Genomic DNA, 16504 nt, shown 5'->3' on the forward strand with positions numbered 1-16504 from the left:
CATCATCCTTCAATGTACACTTCACAAGAAGTTAATAAACAGAAAGAATATTCATGATTTGTTATAACCAGTTCTGTTGCAAATAGTTACACTAACAGAATCCACCACACATAATAATATATTTCACTGATGGATTATTCCTTACGTTACACATCTGCACACTCAGAAATTATCATGCATGCCAGAGGAGCTGACCCTACACCATTTATATGAAATCAACCTATCCAGAAGAATCTGAAAGTCACAAAAGATACTAACTGTTTTCTGTCATAGTCTTGAACAAGATGGACAGTACCTTTTTTCACTTCTGTAATCTCACTTCTAGTGGGAGGAGAGACAGTGGGAGAGGGCCATCTCACCGGAGGCTGTTTCTCTTCTGGCAGCTGCTGAGGAGGCGTAGGTGTGTGTGGTCTCTTTGGAGAACGTTGTATCAGCAGTGGGGGAGGAGGTGGAGGAGAGCGTGGCCGCTTCCTGCCTTGTTCATCTGGATCCCACTGATGTGGAGGAGGACCTCTACGATCACGTGGTAGCATGTGCCGGCCGTGGACTCCTCCGCCAGGTACAGACACTCCTTCATGATGATGATGATGATGAGATGGCGGAGGACCCACTTGCTCCAAAGTGGGGATAGGAGGTGGTGGCTCAGGTGTTCTGTCGTTCCATCGTCCTGCCTGTCCCTGACCTCGTTCCCAATCTCTTTCACGTGACACTTCACGATACTCCCGCACACTGCTACTGCTACGTTCACGCCCTCGATCCCTTTCCCTATCCTCTCTTCTAGATCTGTCTCTGTCCCTGAAGTCTCTATCCCTATCCCGTTCACGATCCCTCTCTCTACTGCTGTGTTCCCGTTCACGGTCTCGCTCCCTACTACTCCTATCTCTGTCACGATCTCGTTCCCTATCACGATGTCTATCCCTTTCCCTGTCTCTCTCTCTATCACGATCCCGATCTCGTTCTTTGACCCTGTCTCTTTCCCAAGGAAGTTTTTCCTCAACTGTGTCTCGGTTCTCCCATGGAAGTGGTTCTCCTTCATACGAAGGAATAGGTCGAGGGTCCTTTGGCGCTTCATATGGCTCAGAGGGCACATGCTGTGGTGGATGAATGACAGGCTGGAAAGTAAAAATAAAGATCATATCAGAACCAAGAATTCCATTACATTTAGCACTTCTATGAAGTAAACAACTTTGAAACATCCTCAAAGTGATATTACTGCACAGAAATAAATAATATACATAACACTATGTAACAAATTTTAAGGTCACAAAAACTTTTTTTGAAAAATGTAGGCGTTCTTTATGTATTTTGACCTCCTGAATTCGAAAGTGATACTGAAAACATCGTATCACCCACAGTTTTTGCACAAATCGCATAAATTTGTAATTAATGGTAATGCAATTTAATGGTATTATAATAATATTCTGATTGATATTCTGAGCTTCATATGGGGTTTTAGTGTTTATTATAATAGACATGAAAACACCATATGAAGCTCAGAAGCATTACATCGCTTTCAACTGTTCAACACTTGCGATCCTAGTGGCGTGTAGCGAACTGTCACGTTGCAAATGACGCTGCCTTTCCGTCGCTGTGTTGTGTTTGTGGAAGGAAGTACATGTTAGTCTTAGTGCAGAATGTCTACCCAAGGTTGTGTAAACTCTTTTAACAGTTATTGTTATATATGTGGTGAACTTGTGGTGAAAATGAACCGAAGAAACATTACTACTTTCGTGAAAAAGGTCATGCCTATTTTGGAGTGAAACTCGGCGACATCGATAAACCATGGGCTCCACAGGTCGTGTGCATTGTGTGTGTAGAAAATTTATGATGGTGGGTGGCAGGAAAGAAGAAGTCATTACTATTTGGGATCCCTATGGTCTGGCGAAAGCAACAGGATCATACCGACAACTGCTACTTCTGCTCTTATAAGGTAACTGGTTTCAACAAGAAAAATAAGAAGACAATTGAGTATCCAAACAACATTCGCTCAGCTATTCATCCTATTCCATATGGCCCGGATTTACCTATACCACAGCCTCTGCCGACATTAGATACGGATGACAGTGATGACATGGATGCCATGCAGGAGACGGATGATACTGACTTTGAAGTAGGCACAGATGAGGCCCCCCTTCTGTTCACTCAGCCGGATCTAAATGATTTAGTCCGTGATCTGGGACTGTCAAAAGATAAAGCAGAGCTCCTAGAGTCAAGACTACGTGAAAGACATTTCTTAGCACCTGGAACGTCCGTTACATTTTATAGAAATAGGGACTTGATATTCATGCAATATTTTTCTCAAAATGACGTGTTAGTGTACTGCAGTGATGTAGGAGATTTGATGGGTCAGTTCAACATTCCGTATGCATCCGGTGACTGGAGACTGTTCATTGATTCATCTAAAAGAAGCCTGAAGGCAGTTCTGCTGCACAATGGTAAACATGCATGCCTCAATACCTGTCGGCCATTCTGTGCACCTGAAGGAAACATACGACAACATGAAGGTGCTTCTTAGTACCATTCATTATGAGAATCACAATTGGATGGTGTGTGGCAATTTGAAAGTGTTGAGTATGCTTCTAGGACAACAGACCGGATATACCAAGGTTCCTTGTTTCATCTGTAAATGAGACAGTCGTGCTCGTGACAAACACTGGGAGCAAACGCAGTGGCCCCGAAGGTTGGAATTGGTTTCAGGGGACAAAAACATCAAATGTGACCCTCTAGCAGAAAGAGACAGTATACTCTTGCCACCTCTGCACCTCAAACTGGGCATAATGAAGCAGTTTGTCAAAGCATTACCTAGGTGTGGCAACTGTTTCAAATATCTATGTAACAAGTTCCCCAACCTGTCAGATGCTAAGTTGAAGGAGGGTGTGTTCGATGGTCCCGATATTTGGAAAGTAATGTTAGATGAAGATTTCCTTAATTCAATGAATGCCGTGGAGCAAGAAGCCTGGACTGCCTTTAAGTGTGTGGTTCAAAATTTCCTGGGAAACAATCACAGCCCAGAGTATGTTGACATAGTGGAGAACATGCTGACGAAGTTGAAAATGCTGGGATGCTCAATGAGTTTGAAGTTACATTTTTTACATTCTCACCTTGACTTTTTTCCTCCAAACCTGGGTGCTGTAAGTGAGGAACAGGGTGAAAGGTTCCATCAGGATATAAAGGACATGGAACGACGATACCAGGGAACTTGGGATGTTCGGATGATGGGCGACTACTGCTGGATGCTTCACCGTGAGCACACAGAAATATCCCATAAGAGGAAAAGCAGGGGCCACGCCAGGACAACTAAGAAAGCACGGAATGAATTACGTTAGTGCATGTTTTTACCACATTCTTCAATAGTTCAATATGTTGTTGGTTTAAACTTGTATTCTAGTTCAGCATGATTCGGGTGCCACACATATATGTACTACTTCAATATGTGATATCATTATTAACAAAGTACACGTTTTGTGTCAAAACTGTGGGTGATACAATATTTTCAGTGTCATTGTTGAATTCAGTAGGCAGAAATACATAAAGTACACCTACTTTTGTGAAAAACGTTTTTTCCCCTGTTGCATAGTGTAATATACCATTGTCATGAGAGGAATTCTCTAGGACACTGACACATTACTGCCAACATGAGTCAGGTGATAGAAGTATTTTGTAATGTCAGTAATTCTTGTCAGATTTACAGTGACACTGTTACAGTCACTAATTTTCTTCCCATTTACCATCGACTGTTTGAAGATCCTCTTGTATTTATGACACTTGTTGTGGGACCTCGAAAGATCACTGTTTAATATTCAAGATGGTTTTAAGATAGGGTTCTTATGTGTCAGGGTTGATCATCCTCGAAGTTGCTTGAAAAGTGACCCTGCTTTAAGAATGGAGTGAGAGAAGCCAAGCTTTTCAGTTGTACAGAATCACTTTTCTTTGTTTATTCAGCTCAAAACATGATATACTGTCTGTTATCTTCATAGCTCATTTGTTTAATCACCCATAGGGTATAATAGGTTTAGCTGCTCCAGCAAAGCATCTATAGTTCTCAATTTTGAGTGAAATCCAGCAAAGGTGAACTTCAACCTGGTGGGAGTATTCCATCCAATGTGCATTGCTGCACTTTCACCAAGGTTCATGAATTCATCTAATCGACAGAATCTGTATTCTGATGATTAAAATAGCCGGACAATGCTAACTACAGGGAAGGTCTCATTGGCCCTTTGGCCCTTGCATGAAGGTACAGGAATATATTCAGCATCAACTGTTGTTACACAGAGGTCTCTATTTGTATCCTTCTGCCATCGAGCAGAATAAAGTAATTTCTTTTGTCTTTTGCATTATACATTGGGTAAAGCCGTGCCTGATCCATCCATACTCCCAGCTTCTTCCCATTTTAATCATTTTTGTCATATTCTGCAGAAACGTGAAGGCTATTGAAGTCCCCAAGGTAAAAAACTGGGCGAGGTATTGGTGGAAGAAGGAAATTTGGCAACTGAACTTACAGTGGCTTGTACATAACAGTTACTGTTATTTCTATTAATGTATGTAGATGATGTCTGTGTTTTCTTGTAATGGTTATAAAGTGGAAGAGTGAAGTCTGATATATCGTGCCAAATACACATAACTGAATTATTGATGTCTGAACCTCTTAACTCACTAGCGGAAGGAGATGTGGGAAGACTATCTCAGATCTAGTCAAATCCCGATAATGAAAGTACCAAACTTGTTCAGGAACTTAATTGCCCAGAAGTACACAGTAATGACTGAACCAGGCTAGTTCACATCATGCAAAGCTATGGTCCAGAAGTGGCATATACTGGGTTCCCCAAAATGTGACTGAGGAATCAAAGAACAGACAATAACACCATAAAAAAGTCAAATTGTCATTTTAAGTTTGACAAGAATTAATTAATGCAGTTTCCTTCCTAGCTTTATCTTGGTTGAATGCATTCGATGTTCAGCATTGATAATTTATTCATACATATGTCCAAATTTTCCACTTTTCTAATACACCATATATAGAGATTCAACAGACTTCTTTGCTCATTTGCAATACTTAAATTGTAGATCATGTTACTCAAGTTACTGTATGATAAATAAATAAACAATTTACAAATTCTTTGAAAACACTAAACTGTTTTCCAGATACAGTAAAAACACATGTTGTAAAGAATATTTTCAATAACTGTCGTAGTGAAGTCAGATAAATCCTGTCAAAAGTCATCATCATCATCCTAAACCATCTCCAGTTTCCCGGGTGTGGTATATGAGCCTCCTCCATCTCATCCTGTCCTTGTACCATTCTTCCTCCACCAACTTGTCCCAATCATGACCTCTCAGCAGTACATCGCTCTTAACTAAATCTATCCATTTCCTTCGTGGCCTTCCCACAGGTCGTCTTCCTTCTACCTTTCTGTCAAATTCCTTCCTTGCAGTTCTGTTTACTGACATCCTCTTCATGTGACCAAACCACTTCAGTCTTGATATCTGAATCTTATTGAGGAGAGAATCATCTATTCCTACTTCTTCTCTAATTTTCTCATTCCTAATCTTGTCTTTCCTGGTTTTCTGGATCATAGTGCGTAGGAATTTCATTTCAGCTGCCTGAAGTTTGGAATTATCTCTATTGGTCAGTGTTGTGGTTTCGAGACTGTATGTAAGAATTGGTGTATAATAGGACTTGTACAATGTCATTTTTGTTTTCATGGGTATTTGCTCATCCCACAGCAGGTGTCTTACCTGGTGGTAAAATTGTGCTGCCTTATTGATTCGATTGTTCACCTCATGTTTTGCTAGGTTGTCATTTGATATAACGCTACCCAAGTATTTGAAAACTGGAACGCTGTCCAGTTGAGCTTCATTTAACATGACTATTGGTTCTGCTCCTTCCCCATACACTTTCATCACCACCGTCTTGGTCTTGTTGATGTTTAAACCATATTTCTTAAATTTCTCATTCCAGCTTTGTATTCTCTCTCCCAATTCCTCTTCTGAGTCACTCCAGATCGCAACATCATCTGCAAATGTGAAGGCTTTGATATCTCCATGTTCTTTCCTTTTAATAGATTTCATTACTACATCCATTACAATAATAAATAGAAGTGGTGACAATGAGCTGCCCTGCTGCACTCCTCTCTTTGTTTCAAACCAGTCCGACAAACCACATCCTACTTGAATAGAGCTTCTGTTTCCACTATACAACATTTTCACTTTGTCTATGAGGCTGTCTCGCACTTGAAGTTCTTTCATGCATTGCTAAATTCTTTCCCTTGGTATACTATCGTATGCTTTCTCTATGTCCAAAAATATTAGAAATAAAGGTTTGTTCTTCTCCCAGTATTTTTCCATTAGCATCCTAATTGCAAATATAAGGTCTGTAGTTGACCTTCCTGGTCTGAAACCATACTGCTCTTCTTCCAAAATTGGTTCAACAATATCTCTGATTCTGGTCTCTATTATTTTTTCCAATATTTTCAGGACATGAGACAGTAGTGTGATACCACGGTAATCAGTACATTTTCGTCGGCTTCCTTTCTTGAACAGAGGTACAATGATGCCCATCTTCCAGTTCTCAGGAATAGTATTTTCCTCCCATATCTTGTTGAGCAGTCTGTAGAGCCATTGGATTCCTGGAATTCCCGCTGCTTTCAGCATATCTGCACTTAGTTCATCTATGCCCACTGCCTTTCCTTTCTTCATGCTCTTGAGCGCATTTTCAACCTCAAGCCATGTAATTGGTGGTTCAGTTGTGGTTCCTCGACTTGGCTCTCCTCTATCCGTTGTTATGTTTTCTGTATCTCCATTCAGCAGCTTTTCGAAATAGATCTTGAGTTCTTGTTTAATTTCTCCCTCTTCTTGTGCCAGAGTTCCATCATCACGTTCTATTGCTTTTATGGTCTCTTGATCCCTTCGCTTGTTTTTCACTACTCTGTATAGCAATTTCATATTTCCTCTACTGTCCTCTTCCAGTTTGTCTGCAAACTCATTCCATTTCTTTTCTTTTTCTTCCCTTACGATGTTCTTTACAGCAAGTTTCTTGTTCCTGTATACTCCTTGAAGTCTTTGTATTTCTTGTTCTTTTCGTTCTTGTCCCTGTTTTTGTTTTTCCTTGTCCAGTGCCTTCTTTATTTGGTTTCTTTCTTTCACTGCTATTTTCACTATCATTCCACCATGGTGTCTCCTTTTTTCTTTTGATAGAACTTGTAACTCCACATAGGTTTTTGGCTTCTCCCACAAAGGTGTCTTTGAAGGCCTTCCATTCTTCATCAACGCTGGTTACTTCACACTTCGGCAAACTCTGTTGAATCCTTAGTTTGTATTCTTCCTTTATTTGGACTTCTTGCAACTTCCAAGTTTTAACCCTTGGTTTTTTCGCAATAAGTTTCTGCGTTTCATTTGCCTTATGTTTGAAGTCTACTACCAACAATCTGTGGTCACTGTCCAAGCTTTCACTAGGGATGACCTTTACATCTGTGATGTACCTGCCACCATCTTTATTCGTGATTACGTAGTCAATCAATGTTCTATACTGGCCATCCCAACTGTACCTTGTTATTCTGTGACTGTCTCTTTTTTTGAAGAATGTATTTTTGATTATAAGATCATTTCTTCTGCACAGATCTAATAGTTGTTCTCCTTCTGGGTTCCTTTGTCCAAATCCATGTGGACCAATGATGTTCTCGTACCCAAGTCTGTCTACCCCAACTTGCGCATTTAGATCTCCAATAATAATAACATTTTCCTCATTAACTGTATCTTCCAGGTCTTGCCGAAATTTCTCTTTGTCTTCCTCACTGCAGCCTGTCTGTGGGGCATACACTTGTATGATGGTGTACTTAGTGTTCTCCAGTTTCATGAACATTTTAATGATTCTATCACTTTTGCAGATCAGCTGTAGCATCAGTCCTTTCGTTATGAATCCAACACCATTTTTCGCTACTTTCTCCTGTCCACTCCAGTATAATTTATAACCTCCACGAAGTGTCCTACTTCCAAACCCTTTCCATTTGGTCTCAATCCCAATATTGATATTTTTCTTCTATCCATCATGTCTAGGAGTTCTTCTAACTTTCCAGTTAATGATAGAATGTTCATAGTTCCAATTCGGTATTTGGGTCTCTTTTTTATTTGGGGTTTCCTTTCAGAACATCGTATATCATCAGCCTTACGGTCATCATACTTTACAATTTTCTCTCTTTCTTATTGAAAGCAACTGTACTCAATACTCTCCTGCTGACTTGCTAGGCCTAACACATAAGAGGATTTTCCTTCAGGGCCTGTCAAAAGTACACAATGGAATCGTAGGTGTCTGAACCTCTTTCTTGCCACTTTATAACTAGGGATCAGAAGTTCATGCAATTGCATATATTTTTCCCACCATTGTATGAATATGCTGGTAAATTATTTATACAAATCACTAACATCTGAACAGAATATGATTACTTTTATTATGAAAAATTTTTTTTGCATATTTTGACTTCTTAAATAGATGCATCATATTTTGGGTTTTATGCCCTGAAATAGCATATTAAAAGGATATTATCATTTTAATTATGCTTATAAATGCATGCCCTGGCATTTCCTACAAATGTGTAATATGTTCTGCAAGTGCAAGGAATGTCATTGATGGCGATGACTCACGGATAATAGGGCTCATTCAGATATGAAATGAGCATTTAGATGCACAGTATGAAGGAGTGGGAAATATACTTCAACAAGAAGCAGCAGGATAGCGAGCAGAGAAGCATGACTCACCAACGATACTTGATATGCACAACGAGATGTTATGTGTCTATGATGCAATCCTGGTGTTTCCCCCACACTTGCTTAGGAACAGTATTGCCAATCTTGCTACTTAACGCTAAACCAGCTACTTTAGCACCTTTTTGAAGACATTTAGCTACAAAAAAATTGATTGATTGTTGTTGTTATAGGGATTTAGTTATTTTTCCATGGCTGAGCAGTGACTTCATATTTATGGAAGTTGACAACACTGTTGGGAATCACAGTGTGAGGGCTTCACATGGCAAATCATTCTTTCACAATAGTAACGGCGCAGCTTTGGTAGTGGCTGATTAGATATTAGATTAGATATTTTGTTTAGCCCAGTCATCTTAAAAGTGCTGAGTGCATTACGTGTGAGTTGTGGAATATGACTAAGTATTAAGTGTGTGTATATAATATTGTTCAATATTCACGTAGTGTACATCATGCCGAAAACTAAATTAAGTAGTGCAGGTAGGCTTAAAGGCTACCAAGGCAAGTCTTCTTCTGAATTTATTTCTACAGATCCTAAAATACTATATTGTAAGGTATGCAAGAAGAAAGTAGGTAGTGAGAAATGGTATCAAGTATCACAGCATATAAACACAAAGATGAGGAGTCTGTCGCTAGGAAACATCAGCTTGTGGGGTGTTTCGAGAGTAGGCTAACAGTTTTCCTTGGACCTATGTCAGGCCTTTCTAGCAGCAGATATTCCTCTGTTTAAGCTCAACAATTCAAAACTCAGAAATTTCCTTCACAAAATATTCCAGATGAAAGCACTTTACGCAAAACTTACGTCAGCCGGTGTTATGAGAAAGTAATGTCCAATATTCAGAAGTCTTTCAGAAATCAATACATGTGAGTTAGTGTTGACAAAACAACGGACTTTGAAGGTCGTTTTGTAATTAATATAGTAGTTGGAAACCTTAGTAAAGAACAACCAACTAACCCATATTTCTTAATGTAGGACAGCTAGAGGTCATTAACAACACAACAGTAACTCAGTCTGTCAGTGATTCAATGAAATTGTTGTGGCCTAATGGTATCAGATAGAACAATGTACTCCTCATGGTAACGGATGCAGCTAGCTGCATGATTAAATCGGGGACGTCCAAAGGTATTTTCCTTAATTTAATTCACTTAACATGTCTCACATATGGACTCCGTCGCATAGCAAAGACTATTCGTTCATGCTATCCATTACTGGATAAGTTAGTGTCGTCTGTTAAGAAAATATTTGTAAAAGCTCCATCATGGGTTCAGATATTCAGAACAATAGCAACTGATACTCCCTTACCATCACTACCTATTTTAACATGCTGGGAATCATGGCTTGAGGCTGCGCTCTATTATTCTGAACATTTATAAAAAATTAGAGAAGTTGTAAAAGCATTAGATCCTAATGAAGCAGCATCTATTGAGCTACCTCAGCAATGATTGTCAAGCAAAGAATTAGAAAGAAACTTTGTATTTGTAACAGCTCAGTTTCATTGTATTCCCAAAGCTATTCCTTTAGACCAGACATTTGCAAAATTTGAAAAACCGCGTCTACTTTAAAAGCAGTCCCAGGGGTTGGAGGAGAAAACAGTGAAAAAGGAAGTAACAAAAGTCCTCTCCAAAAATCCAGGGTATAATATATGCCTGAAATTACAGATGTTCTAGACGGCAAAGCACCTACATCACCAACAGAACAATCATTATCTACAGAACAGTTAGCAGCATTTGTGAATGCCCTGTCACTTTGTGCGATGGAGTTTTTCGTGCTGCCAAGCTTTCCTGATGGACAGCAGACGACGAAGATTGACCATGGAAAGTATCCGGAACTCCCTAGTTAACTGTAATAGTGAAGAAGTTCATTTTTACAATCTGCTTTACGTCACACCGACACAGATAAGTCTTATAACAATGATGCGATAGGAATGGGCTAGGAGTGGGAAGTAATAATTTTATTTGCTTTACTAACTACTTTTATGGTTTTTGGAGACACCGAGGTGCCAGAATTTAGTCCCGTATGAGTTCTTTTACGTGCTAGTAAATCTACCGACATGCAGCTGACGTGTATTCAAATACCACCAGACTGAGCCAGGATTTAACCTGCCAAGTTGGGGTCAGAGGCCAATGCCTAAACCATCTGAGCCACTCAGCCCGGCAGAAGTGGGAAAAAAACGGCCTGACCTTAATGTACAGCCCCAGCATTTCCAGAGTGTGAAGATGGAAAACTAAGTGAAGAATTTACTGATGATGAGGCTAACACTTCAAAATCCATGGAATAAGAACGTAAATTACAGATAATTTTATTTTATGACAATTACATAAATTGTCCAGTATTTTACACCTTTGATCTTATCTATGATATTTGTATGTTCTAAGTGGTCTAAATATATTTGCCAAAATATTCCCATAGGTAAACCTGTCTGCTGGTAGATTTTATCCTCAAGAATGAAATCATTATTACTTAAAGAGAATTTTAATAAGCCTATGAACTCATCTCTTTCACCAATGCTTAATTACTGAATTTGGTTAAATTATTCCGTATCAAATTTATAGTAGTTTTAACGGGGATATTGGCGTACAAATTGATGAAATCAAATTGAAAGATCTTGTAGTGTTCTGGTACCTACATGTTTTATTCTTTTGCAAAGTTCTATGGAGTTCTTTATCGTGGCATTCGCTTCATAGTGATAATGTGTACTAAGGAGATCTTGAATAAATTAAGATAATTTGTAAGGCGGGCTGCCCCTAATTGGTCATATAGGGTTGTTAACCTTATGAATTTTTGGTAACAATTTCACTACAGGTAACCTAGGTTTCATGGCAATGAGTTTCTTCTTTTCAAATTCATTGAAAAGGAAAATATTATTCTTGACTATTGATTTTAATTCTTTTTGCAACTTATTTATGGGATCCTTCTTAATTATGCCAAAATTATTTTCCGTGAAAAACTAATGTGTTTTATTAATATAATTGTTCCCCTCCATGATTACTATTGCAGTCCCTTTATCAGGTTTAGCTGCTATCAGACCATTAACTTTTAATTCTTCTATGAGTTTTTTATCTTTCACATTAGTGAATCGGTCTGTGTTGTGATTAAATACTTGTTTATGACAAGATAAAAGTTTGGTTTTTTATAACATATTTTATCTCTTCCTTTTTATCTAAGGGTAATTTGTTGACGGCCATTTCTGTTTCTACTCAAGGAGTAATCAAAGAATCTTCACATTTTAAAACAAAGCTGTATTCCTCCCATAACTATAAATAATACTGTTATACCTTATTGTGAATCAGTTTCTAACCTTGGAGTTATTATAACGGAAACTCTAAACTGGTCAGCGTATGTTAAGAATATCTGTAAAAAGGTTTATTGTGGCTTGCATCCCTTAAAACGGTTCAGAAATGTATCCACTCGTTCACTAAAAATTCAACTTGTTCAGTCATTATTATTTCCCATTTTTGACTACTGTGATGTAATTTTTACGGATATAACAAATGAATTAAGCTTAAAACTACAACGCGCTCAAAATGCTTGTCTTAGATATGCTATGGATTTACGGTACGATGCTTGGGTTTCTCCCTATTATAAACAATTATCTTGGTTATGACTAGACAACAGGCATAAACTACATTCAAATACTCTTATGTACCAGGTACTTTCGGAAGACATCCCTGCTTATCTCTCCAGCAATTTTTGTCACCTTGGCTCTTTACAACTCCATGATACTCGCTCCTGTCGCTCCTAGAAATACCTGTCCACCGAACAACCACATACCATCGATCATTTACTATCACCGCTTCGGGATGGTGGAATGCTCTTTCCAAAGACATCAAGGATGCTGAATCCAAAAAAAAAAATTTAAAACCTCTTACCAGCAGTTCCTCGTTAAGTGCTTCCAGCAAGGTACCTGTATGAGTGGAACAAGTAATTGTGTGTGAAAATGATATGAGATTATTGTACATTAAAATAAGATATTGGGTTAACATGATAATTTAAATTAAATTAAAATCATCCGTACCGTATTTACGAAGTAGAAGTAGCCTAGTAGTAGAAGTAGCTAGTAGTAACTGAATTTAACTTAGATGTAGTATTGCAAGGATACAATTAGCCGAATTTCATTTTAAAATTTTATAAAGGTTACTAGTATTTTTACGTTTGTATTTCTTTCGTTATGTATTGAAATGAGTATTTTTTCAAATCTGTATTATGTAGGCAGTTCCTTTCTCTTTCTGTCATCTTTGCGTGTATATATTCATATTTTTGTCTTAGAAATTAGTGTTATTTGTAGTTCTTAGTATTTTAAGTTAATCAGTGTCATTGTATTAACAAATAATAATATGTGTGTGGTTAACTGTAAGAAAGGGCCAAGAGCCCTAACTTCGCCACAGAAAATGAAGGCTTTTATCTATCTATCTAATTAAACTATCACATTTGGAGGTGGTGGGCCAATTATGTTTGGGTCCACTACTCAGAACTTCAAGGTCGTCTTTGCTAAGACTCGCTACTCAAGTTCATACCTGGTGGATGAAAACCTTTGGATTCTATGTTGGTTTCAGTTGGTGTTTTTTTTTTTTTAAAGTGGAGTTTATGAGAGAGTTCCATTTTTTGTCTAGTGTATTTTGCTTTCCGGATAGTGTGTTCTCTACCTTATTTGTGACGTGTTCTTTTAGTGAATTCCATTCTAATGGGGCTAAGAACGGTAGGGGTAGACCAAGGTATGAATATGACAAGCAGATTAGAGCAGATGTAGGATGCAATAGTTACGTAGAAATGAAAAGGTTAGCACAGGATAGGGTGGCATGGAGTGCTGCATCAAACCAGTCTATGGACTGATGACTCAAACAACAACAACAACGGAGCTAAAAGTGTGGTAATTTCCAAGTGGGGCCTTGCACAGTCCGTGTTCAAAATCGACTTTTTCTTAAATAAAAACTTGATCTCCTCCCATATCCAAATCTTATCTGTCTTTAATTGAGTGAATCTAGTTCTTGTAGTGTTCCTGTGCGTCTTTCGAGTGAATTCTACTGTAGAAATTTAGGTGTTGCATCATTAAGACATCTCTTAAGAAAGGTTATGTCTTCACCTATTTTTGCTAATTTCACTTTTGTATTACAGTATAAATTAGCTTGCTTTCTTTCTTGCCTGGATGGCATTCCCATTACAGAAATGTTAGATTCGTATTAACGGTTGAACTTAAAACCACTATAAATTTGATATGGATAATTCAACCAAATTCAGTAAATTAAGCATTGGTGAGATACAGGAGTTCGTAGGCTTATTAAAATCTTCTCTAAGTAATAATTATTTCGTTTTTTGAGAATAAAATCTACCAGCAGACAGGTTTACCTATGGGAGTATTTTGGCAAATATATATATGGACCACTTAGAACACACAAATATCATAGAAAAGATCAAAGCTATAAAATACTGGACACGTTACGTCAACGATGTTCTAGCCATCACTGACAGCAGTGTTAACGAAGGAAAGAAAATTTTGAAAGTTTAGATCAGAATATTAAATTCACTATAGAAATGGAGAACAATAACTCGCTTAATTATTTAGACATAACATTATCACGCCATAAGAACAATCACCTGGCAATTTACATTTAACGGAAACCAACTTACACTGCTAACACCATTAAACAAAGTTCAATACATCCTGAAGCTCATAAAAAAATGCCTACAATAGCATGATAGAAGAGCTTAAAAAGTCCGCTCAAAGAAAAATTTTAAAAAAGAAATCAGGACCATCCGCAACATAGCCTTGAACAATGGATTCAGCACAAAATTTATAAATAAGCTAATCAATAAACATACAACAAGCTCACAACTAGTTTAATGAAAGAGTAAAAAACTAAAGAAAAATATGCCACATTCACATTTAGCAATAGTAATAAATCACTAACACGTCCTAAGAAAACAGAACCTAAAAATTGCTTTCAAAACCAGCAACACTAATGAAAGAATAGTATTTAACTCTCACACAATAAATACTAGCAATAAATATATAAATTCTAGGATATATATGCTGGAATGCCAGGGATACAGGTCAAGTTACGTTGGACAAACTGGTAAGAACTTCCTCAAAAGAAATGCAGAACACCGTGCTTTAAAATATAATCATTTCTCTGCTATGAGTAACTATCACAAAGACTATAATCATAATTATACCACAATAGATCAAGATCTAAAAATTCTACAATGTGAACAAAAAGGTCCACTACTCAAATCTTAGAGAATTTTTACATTAGTATGGATCAATATAAGAACCCAGCCCACAACTTATATTAGATAAATGAAAAAAAAAAAGAACATAATATGGGAAACTTTCATTCTGATTATTTGTAGTAAAACAGGAACAGAAGAACTCGCAATTACTACACTCAGTTTCAGTCACCGCCTCCATTATTCTGCATACTCCCACTCTCCAGCAAGCCCCGCCCCATTTCCCCACTCCAACTCTTCCTAGCAACACGTCTTGCGTCACGACTGCAGAAGCAAGTCAGTCAAGAGCTGGACTCCGTTGTCAGAAAACACGGGTGATACAAGCGGGCCACGTAATCTAATTTTCGTTCTTCATAACTTACTTTTAAATGTTTTCCTGTCAGTCACCATTTTTCAACTCTTAATTCAATTTGTATTATCCATTTTACAGGCTAAAATCAGACGGTCCAACTTCAAGAATGCTTATGTATATCAGCCCATGTCGGAACATAACAACTAAGCCAACAGTTTACAGATACTAGCTGAACCACACCAAGGGTCAACAAAAACATTGAAACAAAAAGACCTCCAGCTCAAGACTGTTTTAATGATCACAATCTCACAATTTTTAACTTACATCATGCTTTTTAAAGAAAATCTTTCTAACTAACATTTCGTTTTGTATGTCCAATGTTTTTAATTCATTACAAATGTCTTACTGGGGATGACCCAATTATGGATCGAAACATGTCTACGTCTGTGTAAAATTTCGTCTTAATTGGACGTAAAATATTATAGTATTGACTAGGAGGATATCAAAATAATTTTGTACAATTTTGTAAGAAATTTCCAATTTTTATCATGGCTGAAGATGACCTATTATAGCAAGATTGAAACTAGTAACAATATTAATATAAGCTACTACATTAATCTAATGGTACTGAGCCTTGGAGGATGGACTCAGCCAGCTTCTTAATCTGGTCCATGAGCTAATAAAATTGGGCTACATGGATAATTCTTGACAGGCATGTCCACGTCGTGGGAGTGGACAACGGTACTATATCATACCACAGAATTATAGTAACGGCTAAGTTCTAGTGAGGACCCAGTCCTATGGGGTATAGCATAGGCCCCATGCACAGGTGACGTGCAAAGACCTCAACGATATCTTCGGAACAGTGGAGATAACGGTAGAGGCAGCCCAGTACTTGGGGATTAATACAAGTACAGACTGCTTCCTTGCAGCGAAGGTGGAGAAGTTGTAATTCAGTACGGCAGAGCTGAAGGAAGAGGCAACATGTTTTGGGCCCAACAACAAAACAGGCGGAGGAGGAACCCACTATTCTTATGGTTCCCAACGACCGTGGAGGCTGAAGAGGTCATGCCAGATGAACTGGCTGTGAAGACGCACCTCAGTTTAATTTTGAGTCAGTGGCAATTCATTGCAGTCTCTGTGCTCAGTCCTGCATGTCACATTCCTTATGTGCCGCAGGTCGAGACTCCGAGATCATAGTGTGTGGGTCAATTCTTGGCAAACCAGAGATA

General features: G+C 38.1%; 1 protein-coding gene across 5 annotated transcripts in view; it reads right to left on the bottom strand.

Annotated features, from left to right (window-relative positions):
- Positions 1-16504, bottom strand: part of vir (VIR_N domain-containing protein) — a 439345-nt gene that overhangs the window by 292200 nt on the left and 130641 nt on the right. For all 5 annotated transcript variants that reach the window (XM_067142987.2, XM_067142988.2, XM_067142985.2 and 2 more), the window contains one exon: positions 296-1112. In XM_067142987.2, coding sequence (XP_066999088.2) covers positions 296-1112 — 817 coding nt within the window. The remainder of the gene's footprint in view (positions 1-295; positions 1113-16504) is intronic.

This window comes from Anabrus simplex, chromosome 3 (assembly GCF_040414725.1).
Source record: "Anabrus simplex isolate iqAnaSimp1 chromosome 3, ASM4041472v1, whole genome shotgun sequence".
Taxonomy (NCBI): Eukaryota; Metazoa; Arthropoda; class Insecta; order Orthoptera; family Tettigoniidae; genus Anabrus; species Anabrus simplex.